Source organism: Mastigoproctus giganteus, chromosome 10 (genome assembly GCF_048544385.1).
Source record: "Mastigoproctus giganteus isolate SK-2022 chromosome 10, ASM4854438v1, whole genome shotgun sequence".
Classification (NCBI taxonomy): domain Eukaryota; kingdom Metazoa; phylum Arthropoda; class Arachnida; order Uropygi; family Thelyphonidae; genus Mastigoproctus; species Mastigoproctus giganteus.
The window spans coordinates 228386811-228408874 of NC_143584.1; the positions used below are offsets into that span (position 1 = coordinate 228386811).

Sequence of the window (22064 nt, forward strand, 5' to 3'; positions counted from 1 at the left end):
GAGCTCATGTATTAATGATCTTGGTAAAACACCTCCCACCATTCCTAACACGCTCCATTCAATGCCTCCTGTGGTCTTCCGTCAAAAGGATATCAGAAGGATTTTGACGAATCTTGATGCTAAGAAAGCTCCAGGTCCTGATGGTATTTCTCCACTTGTTCTCAAAACCTGTGCTCCTGAACTTACTCCTATTCTTTGCCGCCTTTTTTCACTTTCTTATTCCAAAGGTGTTTTTCCTTCTGTTTGGAAATTTGCTCATATCCAGCCAGTTCCTAAAAAGGGTGACAAATCCCTCCCATCCAATTATTGTCCCATTGCAATTACTTCTACTCTTTCTAAAGTAATGGAGAAATCAATTAACCGCCAACTCTTAAACTACCTAGAAACCTTCCGTCTGATCAACGATCGCCAGTATGGATTCCGTCAGTGTCGATCCACTGGTGATATTCTGGCTTATGTTACCCATTTGTGGACTAATTCAATGGAAAAGTTCGGTGAAACACAAGTAGTTGCTTTTGATCGTGTTTGACATAAAGGTCTTCTAAACAAGCTTCCATCTTATGGTTTGCCAACTGTTTTTAGTAATTGGTTATCCAGTTTTCTCTCTGATCGCTCACTGAGGGTGATGGTAGATGGCTCTCTGTCTTCTAACTTCTCCACTAATGCCGGTGTCCCCCAAGGTTCAGTTCTTTCCCCCACTCTTTTCCTCTTGTATATCAATGACCTTCTTCCATTGACTAGAAATCCTATCCATAGTTTTGCCGATGATAGCACATTGCATTCAACTTTCCATTTTGAGAAACCTTGTCCAGCTCAATCAGCTTCAAGTTCTCGAAAATCTGCTGCCAATTCCTTAAATGCCGATCTTCAGGTAATTCTCCAGTGGGGCAAAGACAACTTAGTTGATTTCAACCCTTCTAAAACTCAGTCTTGTCTTATATCTCGCAAAAAGGATTCTTCTGCTCTTATGCTTATCTTTAGTGACACTCAGATTTCTAGGCAAAATGATATATCTCTTTTGGGGATTACCCTGACTTCTAATCTCTCTTGGCACAAGCACATTACAAATATTGCTTCCTCTGCATCTAAAAAACTTGGTTTTCTCTTTCGCTCTCGGCGTTACTTTTCTTCCAAACAGCTGCTCACTCTGTATAAATCGCAAATCCTCCCTGCCATGGAATATTGTTCCCACATCTGGGGTGGTGCCCCCAAAACCTCTCTTAGGCTTCTTGATTCCATTCAGAAGAGGGCAGTTAGGTTAATTAATGATTCATCTCTAACAGAGTCTCTCCACTCACTGTCTCATAGACGCACTGTTTCTGCTGCATGCCTCTTCTACAGATACTTCCATGGGCACTGTTCTTCTGAATTGGCTTCTATAATTCCCGCTCTCTCCTTCAAAACAGTCCGAACACGTGCCGCCAACATCCATTTACTGTCCAACTACAAACCCACGGAACCAAGTTTTTATCTTCCTCGATTATTCATTCAACTGCCGTTTTCTGGAACAACCTTCCTTCATACGTATTTCCTGAAAATTACAATCTACAGAAGTTCAAGTCCAATATCAACAAATATCTTCTTTCGTCTTCTGAACCTCCAACCCAAGCACGGTACTAAGTACTATAGGTTCTAATACCTCTCGTGTTTGGGGTTCTCATAAAAAAAAAAAAAAAAATCTGTCTTTCCTCAATTTGAATTTATGCCTTCTCAGGTGATTATTCTGAGCAAGAGGAAGAATCCCATCCGTATTGAGCATGCTCAAACCATTCAAGGCTTTATACAGCTCTATCATATCACCTCGCTGGTGCCTAGTCTCCAGACACTGTAATTTGCAAAACCTAAGCCTTTCTTCTTAAGAGCAACCCTTTGTTCCATTCACTAATCTTGTTGCCCTTCTCTGTACTCGTTCCAGCAGCTCTACATCCTTCTTGAAATGAGGCTCTAGACCTGTATACAGTACTCAAGGTGTGGCCTGACCATTGCCTTATACAAGGGAATAATCACCTCCTTATCCCTGCTAGAAAAATTCCTGTATATCATTGACAAGACACCATGAGCTACTCTTGCAGTCGTCTGCACTGCTCAGAGAACTTCATATCTGCCTGCACAATTATCCCCAGGTCCTTTTCATTCTCTACCACTATCAGTGTAGTACCACAGAGTTGATACGTTGCTGTGGGGTTGCTGTTTCCCATATGTAGTACTTTACATTTGTCAAGGTTAAACTTCATTTGCCACCTCTCAGCCCATCTGCTCAACCTTTCCAGATCCTGTTGCAGCAGCAGTGTCCTTAACAACCCTGCCAACCTCTGTATCATCTGCAAACTTGGACATTAAGCTTGATATACCATCATCAATATTATTTAAAAATACAGAAAACAATAATGGACCCAACACTGAACCCTAAGGGACTTCACTAATAACATTAATCCACGATGAGCAGTGTCCATTGATTACCACTCTCTGTATTCTCTCCCTCAATCACCCCTTTATCCTTTATCCATACCAGCAATTTGCCTCCAATGCCACACTGCTCCAATTTGTGCAGCAGTCTTCCATGTGCAACAGTATCAAAAGCCTTTCTAAGATCCAAGTATATAATATATATAATATCAAAGTTATTCTCTGCATCCATCTCTTTTGTGATTGCATCATAGTATCCAATCAAATTGGTCAGGCAAGACTTCCCTTTGACAAAACCATGCTGTGTCCGAGCTATAACTGAAGGCTTGTCGAGATGATCCTGCAGTGCTTCTTTAACCAGTGCCTCCATTAATTTTCCTGGAACATAAGTTAAACTCACAGGTCTATAATTACTTGTGTCAGCCTTTGATCCTCCTTTGTGAATTGGGGTCACATTTGGACATCTCCAGTCTATGGGTACCTCCCCTGAGTCCAAGGAAGCTCTCATAATTATGGCTAAGGGTTTGCTTACTTCATTTGCTGCCTTCTTTAATATAACTGGATAGATCCCATCAAGGTTTAGGCCTAAATGGTTATCAAATGAACTAATGAACTAATGGTTATCAAATGAACTAATGAGACTCGTGACAGAGAAGAAAAATGCATGGGATGCATATAAATTATCAGGTGACGCAGAAGCCTGTGGCAGATATAAGCTAGTCTGTAATCAGGTCACAAAGGAGGTTCGGCAGGCGAAGGCGGATTACGAGAAATCTTTGGCAAAAGATGCTAAGAAAAACAGCAAGGATTTCTTTACTTATATAAACTCTAAAAGGAAGGGGATGAATATGATTGGTCCACTTGACATCGATGGTTCGACTGTTGATGATCCTGCTCAGATAGCAAACAAACTGAATGAGTATTTTGCATCTACATTCACACGTGAGGAATGATTACAATTTGAAAATGGAAGAAGGTTATCAAATTGTAGCAGTGTGCTTAATGATTTTGTAATAACTGAGAGCAAAGTGGAGGAGAAATTGTTGAAGTTAAACATAAGAAAGGCACCTGGGGTGGATGGGATCTATCCAGTTATTTTAAAGGAGGCAGCAAAGCAACTAAGCAAACCCTTAGCCATAATTATGAGAGCATCCTTGGACTCAGGGGAGGTTCCCACGTACTGGAGATGTGCAAATGTTTCCCCAATTCACAAAGGTGGATCGAAGGGTGACACGAGTAATTACAGATGAGTTAGTTTAACTTCTGTTCCGGGTAAAATAATGGAGTCGCCGGTTAAAGATGCATTGCAGGATCATCTAGACAAGACTGCAGCAATAATTCAAACACAGCATGGGTTTGTTAAGGGAAAGTCTTGTCTGACAAATTTGATTGGTTATTATGATGTGGTCACAAAGGAACTGGATGCAAAAAATAATTTTGATATCATATACTTGGATTTCAGGAAAGCTTTTGACACTGTTGCCCATGGAAGACTACTGTACAAATTGGAGCAGAATGGTATTAAGGATAAGTTGCTACAATGGAAAAAAGGATGGTTAAGTGGGAGAAGACAGAGGGTGGTTATCAATGGGTGCTGCTCTTCGTGGACTAATGTTATTAGTGGAGTCCCACAGGGTTCGGTGTTGGGTCCACTGTTGTTTTGTGTATTTATCAATGATATTGATGAAGGTATATCAGGCTTAATGTCGAAGTTTGCAGATGACACAAAGGTTGGCAGGGTTGTTAATGACAGTAATGGCAGTGTGCTACTGCAACAGGATCTAGATAATTTGGGCAGATGGGCTAAGAAGTGGCAACTGAAGTTCAACCTTGACAAATGAAAAGTACTGCATATGGGTAGAAGTAACCCCAGAGAAACGTACCAACTGTGTGGTACTACACTTAAGGTGGTAGAAAATGAAAAAGACCTGGGAGTAATTGTGCAGTCAGATATGAAGTTTTCTGAGCAGTGCAGACAGGCTGCTAGGGCGGGTCATGGGGTTTTGTCAATGATATATAGGAATTTTGCTAGCAGGGAAAAGGAGGTGATTGTCCCTCTGTATAAGGCAATGGTCGGGCCACGCCTTGAGTACTGCGTACAGGTCTGGAGGCCTCATTTTAGGAAGGATGTAGATTTGCTTGAGCGTGTACAGAGAAGAGCAACACGATTGTTGAGGGGAATGAAGGGATTCTCTTACCAAGAGAGGCTAAAGTTCTGCAAATTGCAGTGGCTGGAGACTAGGCACCTGCGCGGTGATCTGATTGAGGTCTATAAGGCCTTGAATGGGTTGAACACGCTGAATTCTGATGGGATCCTTCCACTTGTTCAGATTACCAACCTACGGGGACATAAGTTCAAATTAAGAAAGGACAGATGTAGAACAGATGTGCGGAAATTTGCCTTTAGCCAGCGGGTGGTTAATTGCTGGAACAAACTTCCATCTGTCGTTGTAGAAGTTGATAGGTTAAATAAATTTAAGGAGGAACTGGACAGGCATTTGGAGGGAATGGTGTGATTTTTTTTTTTTTTTTTTTTGGCTGATGCTGCATAAGCTCCTACACTTGCTTTCTTGCATCATGTGCCACTACTACTACTACTACTACCCCAGGTGCCTTTCTTGTGTTTATCTTCAACAATTTCTCCTCCACTTTACTCTCAGTTAGTACAAGATTATCTAGCTTACTGCCAGAGTTGAATACACCTCTGGCATTCCCCTCACTGAATAACTCTTCATGTGTGAATGTCGATGCAAAATATTCATTTAGTTTGTTAGCTACCTGAGCAGGATCATCAACAGTTGAACCATTGATATCAAATGGACCAATCTGATTCATCCCCTTCCTTCTAAATCCTTTGCCTGCCTAACCTCCTTTGTGACTTGGTTACAGAGCAGCTTATATCTATCATAGGCTTCTGTGTCATGTGTTAATTTATATGTATCCCATGCATTTTTCTTCTCTGCCATGTGTCTCATTAGTTCATCTGCCATCCATTTAGGCCTAAATCTTGAATAATATTTCTTAGTTGGCATGTAAAGCCTAGTAGCTTCCAAGATAAGTTCTTTGAATGCTTCCCATTTTGAATTTGCTGTTGGTAACATCTTCAGTTTGTCCCACTGTATAGAATTTCGAATCTGTCTTAGACCGTCGTAGTCGCCTTTACGAAAGCAATAATCCTACCCTTTACCCCTGATGGTAGTTACCCCTTTGAGTAAATCCCACTTGAGCAGACTGTGATCACTGCCACCTAGTGGTTCCTTTATCTGCAGATTCTTAATGCATGAAGAATCACTACTGATAATCAAATCAAGTATATTACTCCCTCTAGTTGGCTCCCGAACATGCTGATGTAGAAAACAATCATCCAATAAATCCACAAAAGCCTTGCTAGTGTGTGAGTGACCAACCCACAAATTCCAGTCAATATCTGGGAAATTAAAATCCCCCGTTATAAGACTCTCTGATTTACTGGCCAACTCTATTTCCCTGTACATTTTCTTATTATACTCGTCAGAGTCATTAGGCCTATAGCACACTCCTACTCTCAATTTTGATCTCCAAATGCTGATATCACACCAAACTGACTCGACACTGCACTGTCCAGCGATGTCCACTGGCTTCACTTCCTTGGATTTTATGTATTTCTTAACTAATAGCATAACTCCTCCTCCCTTCCTATCCTGTCTATCCTTTCTGTAGACGTTGTACTCTCCAAATTCCAGTTCTGCGTTCCTTATATATGTGTGACACCATGTCTCTGATATCCCAACAATATCCGCCTTTGATGCTTTGAGCAATACCTCAAATTCATCAAATTTATTTATCAAACTCCTAGCATTAGAGTTTGGTAAATCAATTTACCATAAACTCAAAAATCTTTTACATCCTGAAGCATCTTTATCTTCTCCTTGATTTTTACGTTATTCTGGGATTCCATTCTCCAGGTGCGAGACCTAACCTAACCTTATATTTATAAGCAATAAATTATAACCAACCTAACCTTATATTTATAAGCAATAAATCTTATTTGCTACTTTTCAGACCATTTGTGGAAAATGGCTCTAAAAGTTGATGCTAATATCAGTTTTACGATGCTAATAATTTTGCATCGTAAAATCGTAATTTTGCATCGTAATTTTGCATCATAATTTTGATGCTAATATCAGTTTTAATATCAGTTATCAGTTTTATGATGCTAAAACTTAATGCTAATATCAGTTTTACTCTTTCTCAAATCAAACAAAAATCAACATGGATTTAAACAGGTTTGTTGCAGATTAACTATGTGAAAATTTAGTTTCAGTCAAAGGGTAAATGCTTGTTTGAATAAACTTCCATCTAGTGTTGTAGAAGTTTGAATAAACTTAAGGTTTGGACAAATTATTAGATGGGATGGAAAAATGAAGTTGTGTATAAGCTTGCCTCTTTGCCAATACTAAAACTTGCGTGAATATACATAATACTAATATTATGCAATGCTGGAAATTGCAGCCCTTACAGACTGTGATGTTATCGCTTGCAGCACTTAGACTTGAATCCACACATCAACTTCTTTCTACTGTCCATAAAAATTAACAAATTGTTTACTCTCTCTCTCTTTTATTTATGCTGACTTCACTGGAAAATTGTTCTTCTCTTTCTGAAGTGAAGTAACTTGCAGTCTCTAATTGGATAGAATGAAAACGTGCTACAAAGTTGTCAATATCCAATATATATGATTTCACTCAACTGCCAGCAGATTAATGATGTATGTTACAGAGTTGAGTGCCTCATAACAAAATAAAATTTAGAATTCATACCTAAAATCCAGATTTTTCCACACACCATGAAGAAAAGTAGTTGGAGTCACTGTCCTAGCTTTGAGGTTCTTTCAAGAAATGGGGAGTGGAAAACAGTTTTAAACTATACCATATTAATTTAAAAATAACAGTTCTGATCTTCCACAAATCAAAGCTATTTTGTGATAAGACTTTACATTCCATGCACATCTTGAATCATGAGAGATCCAAAAAACAAAAATATGTTTACAGGCTCAGTCACCCCATAGCCCTGTGAGCAACTGAAATCTGAGCATCTACTGTCCTATCTACTCTCCAAACCTCTCAATCAGATGAATACTGGCTTCTCCACTGGCTCACCTTTAAACATCAGCTGAAAAGTCTTTATCATATGAATGCAATGACAGAGGCTTTAAACTACATCACTCTTAAATCAAAAGTCTGATCAGCAAAAACTACTGTCAATGATTGCTGGCTTCATCACACCACCAAATTTCCGTAATACTCCAGAACAAATGAAGGAATCCTCTTCCAGTTCCTCTTTGAGCAGAACCATCATTTGTAGTTACAAATAATTGCCTATATGTAGCTGACTGATTCTTGTCAATACAGATACACAAGTAGTGAAAAAAAAATCACTCAGTCATCTCACCTCCTACTGATGACATTCCTACTGTGAATACCAATATGCAAATACTTTCTATAAATCCTCTTAGCTTATTTCTTTATTTAATATTTTTGTTTTCTTTTACTAGCATATCCTAACACATCCTGTAAACTTGAACCTTGATGTGAATGACCAGTCATCTCTATATCCTAATAATTAGTGTATGTGCATCCCAGGCCTGTAGCCATGGAGGGTTTTGCTATCTGTAGAATGTGGCATAACTACAGCAATAAAGATCTTCTGTGTGCACATTGCCAAAGAAATTGGTCTCTGAATGCTTAATTTTTTTTTTCTTCTTCTTCCTCCTAGAAGAGTAATTATATGCATACATATTTAATAATGGGAACAATAAGACATTTTAAGAAAAACTTACCTCTTTGTCTTTTGGGGACATGTATTCCAACAGTGAGAGCAAATTCCTGCAGTGAAATAACCATTCCTTAGTCGTAAAATATTCTAGTATACAGGCAACTCTTTGCATCCGCTTGCACATTTGCACAAAGCTGAAATTACATTAAATAATTTGTTCATATTTGCATATGAAATTTAGACACCAGATTTCAGTATTGAATTTATAAATCTTGATTGTTGCTTTGATAAATTTTCAAGCCATCCCCCCAGTTAAGTAATTTGATGTAATCCTTTATTTGTAATTTTAATTAAAACTTATATTAATTCACATATATACAGATGCTGAAATAACAATGGTCATCAGAAGAAATGACATTTGAGATACTGAACTCATATGGGAGGAAGTATCAGAAAGAAAGGGAAAAATTCTATATATAAAAAAAAAAAATGTAAATATTAGGACTGTTTCATAGATTGTGATAAATTTTTAGATAACCTGCTACATGAAGAAGGTTACAGTTATGATTTTGTGGAGAGATAAAGTCCACAGATTTTGTGGACAGATTAAGCTAAAAGAATTCCGTATGGCACTATTTTAGCTTCATCTGTCCACAAAATATTTGGAAACATATTTTCAGCATTTCCAAAGATGCAACTTTAATTTATACTTTAAATAAAATATAAATAATTTAAATTGTTTATATTTTTACATTTTCCAGAGTTAACTGATGTTATGCCATACTGTGTAACAAAAAGGTCTGGGCTGAAATCCCATATGAAGTTTAACATTGACAAATGTCCATTTTCAGGGAAACAAGAAATATTTTTTGTAATAAGAATAGGTGGACTAGAACCAGGTATGTCTGCCAGGAGCAACTATTAATGATGTCACCAACAGACTGTCAGATTTTAAGGGGAGGGGGGTAAGAGAATATTATTATTCATGTGGGGACTAATGACATTAAGCACACCTGATCTGATGAATTGTTAGACAAATATAAGACCATGCTGAAGAAATGTCATGAGTTAGGCCACAATATCTATGTGTCTGCAATTCTGCCCAGGCAAGATAGGAGGGATTATATGCTGAAAGCCTTGTGGATTAACTCAAAACTTGAAGGACTGCAAGGCTTTAGGGTGCAAATTTCTATCAGCTTGGCCCACAGAAAGAATCTGTTTTGTAGAGACAGGATACATTTAAACAAAGGTGGTGCAAAAGATTTTGCCAGTATTATTGAGGATACCTTAAAGGTTCAGGGAAATTGCTAGTTTGGTGGGGACAAGGGTAATATAGATATGCGTTTATCTGATAGTATTGGTCAAATTAACTCTTGCACATACCTCAAGAGTATGTGTTTGTTAACACAACAGAACATTGTAGCAAGATGTTCTGAGGGCAAAAGCATTTCAAATGAACAGGTAGCAAATGCCAATTAAGTGAGCTTAAATAACTTTAAGGGGTGTGTCTGGGTAGTTAACTATACAAGAACACAGGGTAGTTAACTATACAAGTTTTAATTGTTTATACAGTAATGTAAGAAGTGTCGTCAATAAAATGAGAATTCAAACTGCTGGTTAGGACAAGTAACACTGACATAATAGGGCTTACAGAAACATGGTGCCACCTGGCGATAAGGGATGATGAGTTTTGTACAGTATGTACAATGTATTTGGGAAGGACAAGAAAGATAGAAGGGGCAGTGAGGTCATGCTTCTTATCAAAAGTAGCCTGAGTGCAACGAAAGCTTTCCCAGATTAAGACATTTCGTATGCTAATATAGAATCTGTATGGTGTGAAATAGTTGGAAGCAAAGGTATAATGAGACTGGGAGTAATCTACAGGCCATGTGATTGTGAAGATTATGATGAGAGCCTCTACATGCAAATGGAATAGGTAAGTAAGTGTGAAAGTCTTATTATGGGTGATTTCAATTTGCCTCTAATTGATTGGAGCAAATGGGAAGGAAACTCCACACGGGGAACAAAATTTTTAAATCAACTAGATTAGCATTAGTAGAGGCATATTATGCAAGAAAGCAAGCTTATGCAGCATCAGCCAAAAAAAAAAAAACCACTCCCATTTTACCCCTCTGTTCGTTCGAAATACCTGTCCAGCTGAGCCTTAAATTTATTTAGGCTATCAACTTCCACAACAAGGGATGGAAGTCTGTTCCACCAACCAACTACCTGCTGGCTAAAGGCAAATTTCCACACATCTATCCTACATCTGTCTTTCCTCAATTTGAATTTATGCCCTCTCAGGTGATTATTCTGAGCAAGAGGAAGAATCCCATCAGCATTGAGCATGCTCAAACCATTCAAGGCTTTATATACCTCTATCAGATCACCTCGCCGGTGCCTAGTCTCCAGACACTGTAATTTGCAAAACTTAAGCCTTTCTTCGTAAGAGCAACGCTTTGTTCCATTCACTAATCTTGTTGCCCTTCTCTGTACTCGTTCCAGCAGCTCTACATCCTTCTTAAAATGAGCATTGCCTTATAAAAGGGAATAATCACCTCCTTATCCCTGCTAAAAAAATTCCTGTATATCATCGACAAGACACCATGAGCTACTCTTGCAGCCCATCTGCCTGCTCAGAAAACTTCATATCTGCCTGCACAATTACCCCCAGGTCCTTTTCATTCTCTACCACTAAATAAGTACCACAGGGTTGATAAGTTACTCTGGGGTTACTGTTTCCCATATGTAGTACTTTACATTTGTCAATGTTAAACTTCATTTTCCACCTCTCAGCCAATCTGCTCAACCTTTCCAGATCCTGTTGCAGCAGCATACTGTCAGTAGTGTCCTTAACAACCATGCCAACCTTTGTATCGTCTGCAAACTTGGACATTAAGCTTGGTATACCATCATCAATATCATTTATAAATACAGAAAACAACAATGGACCCAACACTGAACCCCGAGGGACTCCATTAATAACATTAGTCCACGATGAGCAGTGTCCATCGACTACCACTCTGTCTTTTCCCCCTGAACCATCCCTTAATCCATAGCAGCAATTTGCCTCCAGTGCCACACTGCTCTAATTTGTGCACCAGTCTTCCATGTGCAACAGTATCAAAAGCCTTTCTAAGATCCAAATATTAGTAAAATAATAAGAGGAGTTTACCTCAATATAGTGCGTAATGTTCCACGCACTATATTGAGGTAAACTCCTCTTATTATTTTACTAATATTATTATCAACGTAGAACATATTGAGTAGTACAGCTCTGATTCATACTATCTAAATAAGATCCAAATCAAAGTTATTCCTTGCATCCAGTCTTCTGTGACTGCATCATAGTATCCAATCAAATTGGTCAGGTAAGACTTTCCCTTAACAAAACCATGCTGTGTCCAAGCTATAACTGAAGTCTTGTCTAGATGATCCTGCAGTGCTTCTTTAACCAGAGCCTCCATTAATTTTCCTGGAACAGAAGTTAAAATCACAGGTCTATAATTACTTGTGTCAGTCTTTGATCCTTCTTTGTGAATTGGGGTGACATTTGCGCATCTTCAGTCTATGGGTACCTCCCCTGAGTCCAAAGAAGCTCTCATAATTATGGTTGCCAACCGGGCTAGCCGGGTGGGTAAAGTGCCTGCCTGGCAACCCAAAGGTCGTGGGTTCGAATCCCGCCTCATGCTTGGATCAAAGTACTGCAAAAACCTTGGGAGGTGAATTATGGCCACAGAAGCCAATGCGCCAACAACTACCAAAAAATAAATAAATAATAAATAAATATGGTTAAGGGTTTGCTTACTTTAGATGATTGTTATTTGTATCAACATGTCGGGGAAAGTACTAGGGAAAAGAATATTCTAGACCAGTAGTGCGCAAACTATGGGGTGCAACTTTAATTTATCCTGCGATCCCCTCTGGGTCGCGGGATAAATTAAAGGGGTCGCTGCAATTTTTAAATAAAATTAGTTTTTGTGCACACGAAAGACAAAAAAACCTGTTGTTAAAATTACTTTTTCAATACTGTAAGTGTAGAGACCTTACTACATAAACGAAGTCTGAGATACGAATGAACCCTGTTGCCAGTCTTTATTTTTTAGGGTGGTTTCATGTGTGATGCAGACGGCTTTCTTACTTATTGTCCTTGTGGATAATATGGCTTAATTTGCTTACTGGCTATGGACACACAGAAAGCAGCTGACTAGTGTGACTTCTCAGTATGTATTAATACTTCTCAGTACTACTCAATTGCTGAACCGTAATCCCTCTAGCTCTTAATTCATGCTTCCTACAGCAAAAATTTCTGAAATTGCCTAAAGGCCAGAGGTGCGAATATGTGGTGGCAGTAAATAGTCTGTTGCACACCGCACCCCTCATTCTGCTTCATAATTCGGTGCTTTCACGTCAACCTGGATGTGTTTTTTATTCTTCTGCTACTTTGTATATTATCATTGTTTTTAAGAAAACAAAAAAATTTACACATTTTTATAAATTTTACCATGGACAATTGGGTAATCAGAACAAAAAAAAAAGGAGTGATGACAATAATGTTGCTACAGATACATCAGAAACTGAAAGGATAAGAAATGTATCATGTGAAATTTTAAACACTAACATTATTTCAAGTGTAGCCAACTCTTCAACGTGATTCCTACAGCAGCCACCAATTTCTGGTAGAGAGTCATCATATTCCAAATCAAAAAGAATGAAAATTAATAGAAATATCAAGAAGAATTTATGAAGTACAGCTTTACTTTACTTAGTGTTGTTGATGATGAGCAACGTCCTGCATGCATAATATGTTGCGAAAAACTGGCTAACGAAAGTATGAAACCTATTAAATTAAAAAGACACTTACATATGAAACATCCGGAGATAATGAAAAAACTGAATCCATGTTCAAAAGACGACGACGCCATACAAGGTCTGAAATCTGTTGTGAAAAAACACTGCAGTTCCTTGTAAAGCTTTTAGAGCATCGTTGGAAGTTTCATATTTAATACGAAAAAAAAATGAAATCACATACTATTGCTGAATCCCTTGTTCTCCCTGCTGCAATAAAAATGATTTCAATTATGCATGGAGAAAAGTACAGCAACGATTTAAATACCATTCTTCTATTCAGAGACACAGTTATCGTGAACAACATAAAATTCAGTTTATTAAATCGATTGAGAGAAAGTCCAATTTTTGCAATACAGTTTAGATGAATTCACAGATATTTAAAACCTTGCTCAACTTATTGTATATGTCAGATAGTGCTACGAGGGAGATAGTTTGGAGAATTTCTATTTTGCAAAGCTTTGGAAGGAAGGAAGAACAACGGGAGAGATTTTTGATGTTATAAACATTTTCTTTTAAACAAACATTGTCTAAAGTGGAACAACTGCTTTGCGATATGTACTGATGGTGCGGCTGAATTCACAGGATAAAATAACGGTTTGAAAAGCAAAGTAAAGGAAATTGCTCCAAATATAGTTTTGAATCATTGTCTTCAAGCAAACGAAATGCAAACTGATTTGCACGAAGTTCTGAAAGATGCAATAAGTGTGATCAACTTTATTAAACAGTAGAAGCTTAAATAGCAGACTTTTCACAATTCTTTTTAATAAAATTGGATGAAATGCTTCTTTTAGATATGAAAGTGGCGTGGTTGTCCAGTGGTAAAGTGTTGCGACATCTTTTTGACCTTAAACATCAAGTTTCGTTTTTATGTATCAGATAAAAATCGGAACCTTGCTCAATTGTTTACAAATCAAAAATGGTCTGGAAAACTTAGTTCCCTTGCTGATATATTTGAAAAACTTAATGATTTAAATTTAAGTCTTCAAGAACAGGGAATAAATATATTAATACTCAGTGATAAAATAGAAACTTTCAAAGGGAAGCTTAATCTTTGGAAAACTGAATTTGAGTGTAATAATAGTAAAATTGAAATGTTCCCATTCTTTTCTAATTTTGTTATAATATTGACATTTTACAATTTAGGGATATCATTGCCACCCAACTAACAATTCTAATTAAGAATTTTTCCAAATGATTTAATGCATCTCCAGAAAAAAAGTTGTATTGGATTCGCGATCCCTTTGCATTTTATATTTATTCATGTCCCAAAATTATTTATTTTATTTGCTGAATTACCATTCAGCAAAAGGAAGATCTCATCGAATTGTCATCTGATGAAGCATTATGTACTGTTTTCAAGACTACTTGGGAAAATTTTTGCCATTCTTTTCGAGATGAGTATCCAGGATTATCGAAATTGTCGAACAAACATTGCTACCCTTCGGGGTCTACATATTTATGTGAGGTTGGTTTCTCAAAATTAATAGCTATAATGACAAAATAGCATTCCAGACTTGATCCAGAAGGTGCCATGAGATTAGTAATTTCAAACATTGCGCCAAATATGGACTAAATATGCTATATAAGCTTGCTTTCTTGCATCATGTGCCCTTGCTAATGCTAATTTCCAGTTGGGATCCACTACTGACAAGGTGAACTGCACAGAGTTGGGATCCACCACTGACTTGTTTGTTTAGGTTAGGTTATGCTCATTCTCTCTCTTTCCCCTTTCTCAATGCTCTGAGACGTAGCAGGCATACTAGTACTGGTCAAAGGATAGTCAACATGGAAAGCGGTTACAGCAACAAAGAGTATGCGAACATGCAGTTCATGTGATGGTAAAGCCAACGGCAGTGCACTCAAGGCTGTACGTTTGTACCAAGAACACTTTACTTTTGTACACTTTAATCCAGCAAAGTGTAAGGTATTGCACCTGGGAACAGTAACCCCAAAATAACTTATACACTTGGCAGAGTTGAACTAAAGCTGGTAGTGGAGAAAAGGGACTTGGATCAGTCAGATATGAAGTCAACATGGAAAGCAGTTACAGCAACAAAGAGTATGCGAACAAGCATTGTAGACTAGTTGCAAGGAGGGCCCATGGTCCTATCGATGATTTATCAAACAATTGCTAGTAGAGATAAGGACATCATAATCCCATTATATAAGGCTATTGTTAGACCACACTTGGAATACTGTGTTCAAGTATGGAGACTGCACCTAAAGAAAGACATTGTTCTTCTTGAAAGGGTCCAAAGACAGGTAAGATCGGCAAAAGGGCATCTATATGAGTCTTTCCTCATATGGACGCCCTTTTTGAATATGTGGGTTGCAGAGCTTGGAAACTAGGCACTTAGAGGAGACTTGATTGAGGTGTTTATGGCTCTGAGCAAAATGAATAAAAGGACATAATTTTCACGGTTATAAATAATTCTAGAATTAAGGGCCATAATTTCAAGTTACAGGGGGGGGGGGAGTTGTTTAGACTGGATGGCAGGAAGTTTTATTTTAGCCAGCGAGTTATAAATTACCTACATGGGTGGTAGAGGCTGACAGTCTGGGGAAATTCAAAGGTCGGTTGGATAATTACTTAATGGAGGAGGGAAATGCATAGGTTGTCTATTTCCTTTTCTCTTATTAATTTTTATTATTATTTTTTTAAAATTCTCTTTTTATTATTATTAATTTAATTTTATTCTTATTATTTTATTTTATTATATATATTTTTTATTTTTTTTTGGCTGGTGAAGCATAAGCCAGGCTTTCTTGCACCATGTGGCCATTACTAATACTAATATGGTATATTTATTTTTATTATTTAAAATTCTCTTTTTATTATTATTAATTTATTTTTATTCTTATTATTTTATTTTATTATATATATTTTTTTGGCTGGTGAAGCATAAGCCAGGCTTTCTTGCACCATGTGGCCATTACTAATACTAATATGGTATATTTATTTTTATTATTTAAAAGACACTTACTCAGTTTTGTAGCCTACAATCCAACCCAAAAAGTCCAGAAGATAGGCAGGTAAATTATGTTCAAGGTGAACAGAAACTTCATTCAGGAATCTGTTTGATTTGAAGCTTCCGCCAGGATAACGTAGAACTTGTATACTCGGATTTTTGATTACAAGGGGCTGTGCCATCCTTTCAATATCACCCCATGTTATTTTATTTAAGGTACCCGATGTACAGTGGTAGATTTTTGTGCTATTTGGCCTGCAGGAGAAATAAAATATCTTTAAAAAAAAAATACTACCAGAAATTGTAAACTTTCAAAAGAATTAATTACACATATCTATCATTTATGCAATATTCAATTTTGTTTTACAGGTTTTTGCATATGTGCAGATTGCATTCTTAGGAATATATTTTTAATTGCCTAATATATTTTGAGTTTAACATTTAATTTGTAATTTGCTCATCACCAGACAGAACTTGATTGCAAAGTATACTGTATGTAAAGTGTACTATACTATAAATAAGACACTATAATAATATAAAAAAATAAATAGTGTAATAAATATACTATATTCTATGCTTTTAAGGGCTTAAGAGACTGCATATTCAAGCAAAAACGCTTGAAATTACACACATAAAAAAAAAAAAAGCTAGCCACAAGGCTGCTTCATGTGATCAATTATACACCACTATGGTAACTCACATCTTCTTATATTCAGACAGTAGTCAAGAAGTGCACAAATGCAAATTTTTGCATTTACTGTCAATTTGTGATGCATCATTTATTTTGTCTTGAGTTTTAGGCACTCTGTCAGTTTTAAGTGTTATAATTCTTATTGCCCTTTGTATGTTCAGTATTACCGTAAAGGTTTTGCTTTTTCATTTTATTAAACTTTCAGATCTATATTTGTCTCCATTAACTTATTTACCATTTGCGCATTTACAATGATGTTCTCTTTCTTTTCACTTTATATAAATTTGGACCTATATCTTTATGACAATGCAAGGCTTTGGATATCTTAAAATACTGTGTAGATGGACTAATAATAAAATAGCAAATGCTTAAGAAAGCGGTACTCACCTTGAATAAATCTGCATGGTTTAATTAAAAAGGGTTGGGTTAATATTTAGGATGAATAGTTGAGTTAAAAAGACTAAGGGAGGGATGAAAAAAATATAAAGTGTTATTTTGGAAATAAGAATAAACGCAAGGAAGCAGGTGTGTATACACATCTAATCCTTGGTTGTCATTAAAGCAGGGAAAAATAGTTGAAATTAAATAAATAATGTAGTGGGCCAATAGTCGTTACGGGGACTTTTGTTGGATTACAACGTCTTCAGTTGGCAATTGAGTGGGTAGAGAAGCGGGCGATATTTAAGAAATTATTTATATCACGAGAGTATAAATAATTTCATAAATATCACAAGGAAAAACTATGACACTACTGTCATAGTTTTTTCCTTGAAGAGTTGTCTATGGTGTTTTTACACTGTTATTATATTAAAATTTCTTATTTTTATCCTTCTTTCTTATTTTTTTTATTTTCTTATTCTTATTTTCTTTCATTTTTTATTAAAATTTCACACATTTACGACTATGTAATTTTTTTAAATTAAAATTTCAAATCTGTATTTGTCTATATTTTGTCAACTGCAAAATGCATGTATAAGTTATTTTTTCTCTCCTTCTTTTTGCCTTTATTTTGGTTTCTGTTCATTCCTATTAATTTAAATCTAAAATTTATACTTATAACTTGTTTTTACCCTTATTGGCATCAGACATAGATATGATGTCGCTGTTATTTCTTGAAATTTTGACAGTTGACACCTGATGAAGATGCTCGGGTTGTGAGTTGTATAGCAACATCCTTTGTTGATTAAATTTATGTGTTTTTTATGTATTATACATGTTTTTTTATCTGTCCTTTTTTCTCTCTTTTCCTTTTTTTTTTTTTTTTTTTTTTATCATTTCCTTTCTTCTTCTTTCTCTCCCTTATTTCTTTATTTTTATAATTGGAATATACAGTAAACGCTTGCTAATCCAGATCAAAATATGAAAAATTCTGTTCACAGTTCTGAACACATGGGAGCAGATAAGTCACTCTGACTGTGTGCAAAGAGAGACGGAACATACATTACATTGTCTTGCGTGTTGTTCGGTAAGTTGTTGACTCGGATGGATGCTATTGCTTATATCACTTCATTTGCATACTTCTTTATACGTATACATGTACATAAGTTACCATATTTTATATAATTATGGTTTCTAAAGAAGTTAAAAACAGAATAAAAAGAAAACACGTTACTTTAACTATCATTAACAAGCTCAAAGCAATAGAACAACTTGAAAATGGTGTTCCTGGAAAAAAAATTGCTGAAGAATTTGGTATTGGCCAACAGAATTTTAAAGCAAATGTCATGTATAATACATTAAAATATGCGATATTAAAAACAAAATGGATCTATAAAGACATTTGCGTTAAAATTCGACATGGGAAGTGATAAAAGCAGTGTATCAAATAGACACAAAAGCCAAAAGAAGTGTTGCTGAAAGAAGCGATTTAAGTGGTATTCACAGCAACAATCAAGTTCCGTTAATGTGCGACGCCAGCGCCACCTGATAAATGTGTAAAAAGACAATACATTTATCCATCTATCAATGGATAAATGTATTGTCTTTTTTATAGTTTTTAAATAAAGATTCTACAGTGATATTTTCGCTATTTATTTTCATCAGAACTACCTATATTTTAGTTATTAAATTTTCCATTTATTTGTGTTCTAAGTTTTTGTTCTTTTGCTTCACTAATCCAGATTATGCAATAATCTGGATTACCTCTTCCTCCAATTAATCTGGATTAGCGAGGGTTTACTGTATGTATATTCTGGTTGACTTTAGTTTCTTATTTATATGTCACTCTTTTGGTAGCAATTTGGCTTTAAGGCTTAAGCTATCTTGGTTTTATATCTTCACTGCATATGGGCCATCGTTGTGAAGGTCTATTGCACCAGCAGGCTGATAGTTGTTTGTCAGTTGCAATTGCTGTTCAGTACATGGATCTGACATTCAATATGCAGTGATCCCATGATCCTGTGGCCTACTGATAAGATAGGACTCAGTGGTCATACTGTTTTCATTTATTGGCCATGTTGTGGATAGTTTGTAGTATCATAGTCATAATATTGTTTATTTAGATTTCAGCAAAGCTTTTGACTCAGTCCCACATGAGCGGTTGCTTTATAAGCTGGAACAGGTTGGAATCACTGGGAAAATCCTTAGATGGATAGAAGGATGGCTTCAGGGCAGGAGGCAGAGGGTTGTGATAAATGGCTATTCCTCAGATTGGGTTGATGTAAGAAGTGGGGTTCCCCAAGGATCAGTATTAGGGCCACTGTTGTTTTTAATTTTCATAAACGACATTGATGAAGGGATAGAGGGCGTGATGTCTAAATTTACAGATGACGTTAAAATTGGTAGAGTAGTTAATGATCACTGTCAAGCTGAGCTTCTTCAGAGAGACCTAGATAGACTTCAGGAATGGTCAGAAAAATGGCAGCTGTGCTTTAATCCAACAAAGTGTAAGGTATTACACCTGGGAAACAGTAATCCCAAAATAACGTATTCACTTGGTGGAGTTCAACTAAACCCAGTACTGGAGGAAAGGGACTTGGGTGTTACGATACGGTTAGACATGAAATTCTCTGAGCATTGTAAACAGGTTGCAAGGAAGGCCCATGGTGTCCTATCGATGATCTATCGAACTTTTGCAAGTAGAGATAGGGACGTGATAATCCCATTATATAAGGCTTATGTTAGACCACACTTGGAATACTGTGTTCAAGTATGGAGACCGCACCTAAAGAAAGACATCGAGCTTCTTGAAAGGGTGCAACGAAGGGTAACTCGCCTGGTAAGATCGGCAAAAGGGCGTCCTTATGAAGAAAGACTTCGAATATGTGGGTTGCAGAGTTTGGAAACTAGACACCTTAGAGGAGATTTGATTGAGGTGTTTAAGGCTCTGAGAGGCATCAGTAAAATGAATGAGGACGAAATTTTCAAGATTATAAATGATGCTATAACTAGGGGACATAAATTCAAGTTACGGGGGGAAATGTTTAGATTGGACTGCAGGAAGTTTTATTTTAGCCAGCGAGTTATAAATTATTGGAATAAGTTGCCTTCATGGGTGGTAGAGGCCGACAGTTTGGGGAAATTCAAAGGTCATCTGGATAGTACTTTGGGGTAGGGAAGCGCATAGGATGATAGGATTCATTTCCTTTTTATTTATTTTTTATTTTATTATTATTTTTTTTTATTTATTAATTATTATTATTTAGTTATTTATTTATTTTTTGTTTTTATCATTGTTTTGTTCGGATTTTTTTTTTTTTTTTTTTTTTTGGCTGGTGCAGCATAAGCCATAGGCTTTCTTGCACCATACGGCCGTTACTAATACTAATACTAATACTAATATTTCACATTGTTTGGTCTCGGCATTATCAAGAGAGTGCTGGTCCAAATTTGTTCATAATTAGCTTGTAAACTAGGCATTATTTGCCTTTTATTTAAAATGATAAAATTTTAGTTATGTATTCCCTCCAGAACACACTTTCTCTTAATTTAATTTCCTCCCCTCCCCTCACTTTTGTTTTTTCTAATGTCTTTATTTAAGAACTGGTTTTATTTGTATTTGTTCTTCGCAACACTCCATTCTCTGAACCTGAGACCTACTTTAATTTACATATTTAACTTAATTTACATTATATTGTAATATATATATATAATAAGATCATGATAGTCATATGGCAAGCCAAGTTATGGTACATACTTGACTTGCCACACAACTGGCATATTTTTATTTTATATTCCATTTCTTGACATGTGATAGGTAATGCTTCACATCCACCAATGTTGCTATACTGATTTTCTTTTCTTTATTACTTGTTTAGTTAAAGTTTACTTTATAACTTTATATATTTTGTTATTTTAATTTATATAAAATAATTTATATGCTATTATAATCATATGCAATTTTTAAAAAAATCCATAAAAGTATTAATATAGTCTATATTTTATGGGAAAATATGCCTGATGTCGGCAATTATTATTATTGCCATTTATAGTGTGGTAATAATTTTAATTGCAGACAATGTATAACAAAACTCTATCTTTAATTATGCTTTGGCTGTCAAACTCAAAATTTTAAAGTGGCAACCATCTAAGGCTGCACTAGATTATTCTACAGGGTGTGAAAAAAGCCTCCTTACCTCACCCCTCTATCCAGCAAAAACAAGCACACTAGTTTTTTGCAGTAAAAGTGGTAACTGAAAAATGCAGGTATTACTAATGCTGGAGAATCAAGTTGCTAAAGACAGCTAATCCAAAGTATGTGTATGAGCTTTCATTTTTTTTTATCATTTGTGGAAATTATATGAAATATGAAAGAAATATATGTGTTAGTCTCCATTCATTTGCAAATGAATTATAATTCATTTGCAAATACTGGGTGATATGCTTGCTGGCCTAAATCTTTCTTCGTGTGATCTCTTATTATAAATGTGGCAACTCAAGTTCCTATAACCATTTTCAAAGAAATTGCTTTTCCAAAGTAATTTCTTTGGTGAATATTTCACAGTTGCACTTATGCCTCCAAAATGGACTGTCCACATTTGGTAGTTTTCCCAACCTTGGTCTATCCTTATGGAACTAGTTTCAAACAGCATCTTTTCATTCAGTATTATGTTGGGTAGAGTATTATGTTAGGTGATAATATTATAATATAATATATATATATTATAATAATATATATATATATTATAATATAATATCACCCAGAGGAATACTGTCATATTTAGTGAAGTATATTTATTGAATCTGGTGAAATGAGGCTGAGTATCTTTCAATGCTTTGCCAGTATGTAATTTTTCATAAGCCCAATGTTTATTATTTTCAACTCTCCTTAATGTATGGAGACTAATTAGCCACTGCTTACATGATTATAGTGCTTTTATTAAAAGAAAAAAACTGCATTAGAAAATCTTATAGTGAACACACTTGCATTACAGAAATTACAATTGTTAGAACAA

General features: G+C 36.0%; 1 protein-coding gene across 1 annotated transcript in view; it reads right to left on the bottom strand.

Moving 5' to 3' along the window:
• Positions 1-22064, bottom strand: part of LOC150080012 (putative fatty acyl-CoA reductase CG5065) — a 171838-nt gene that overhangs the window by 8569 nt on the left and 141205 nt on the right. The window contains exons 10-11 of the mRNA XM_090382225.1: positions 15996-16235; positions 8225-8354 (exon numbers count right to left, since the gene is read on the bottom strand). Coding sequence (XP_090238351.1) covers positions 8225-8354; positions 15996-16235 — 370 coding nt within the window. The remainder of the gene's footprint in view (positions 1-8224; positions 8355-15995; positions 16236-22064) is intronic.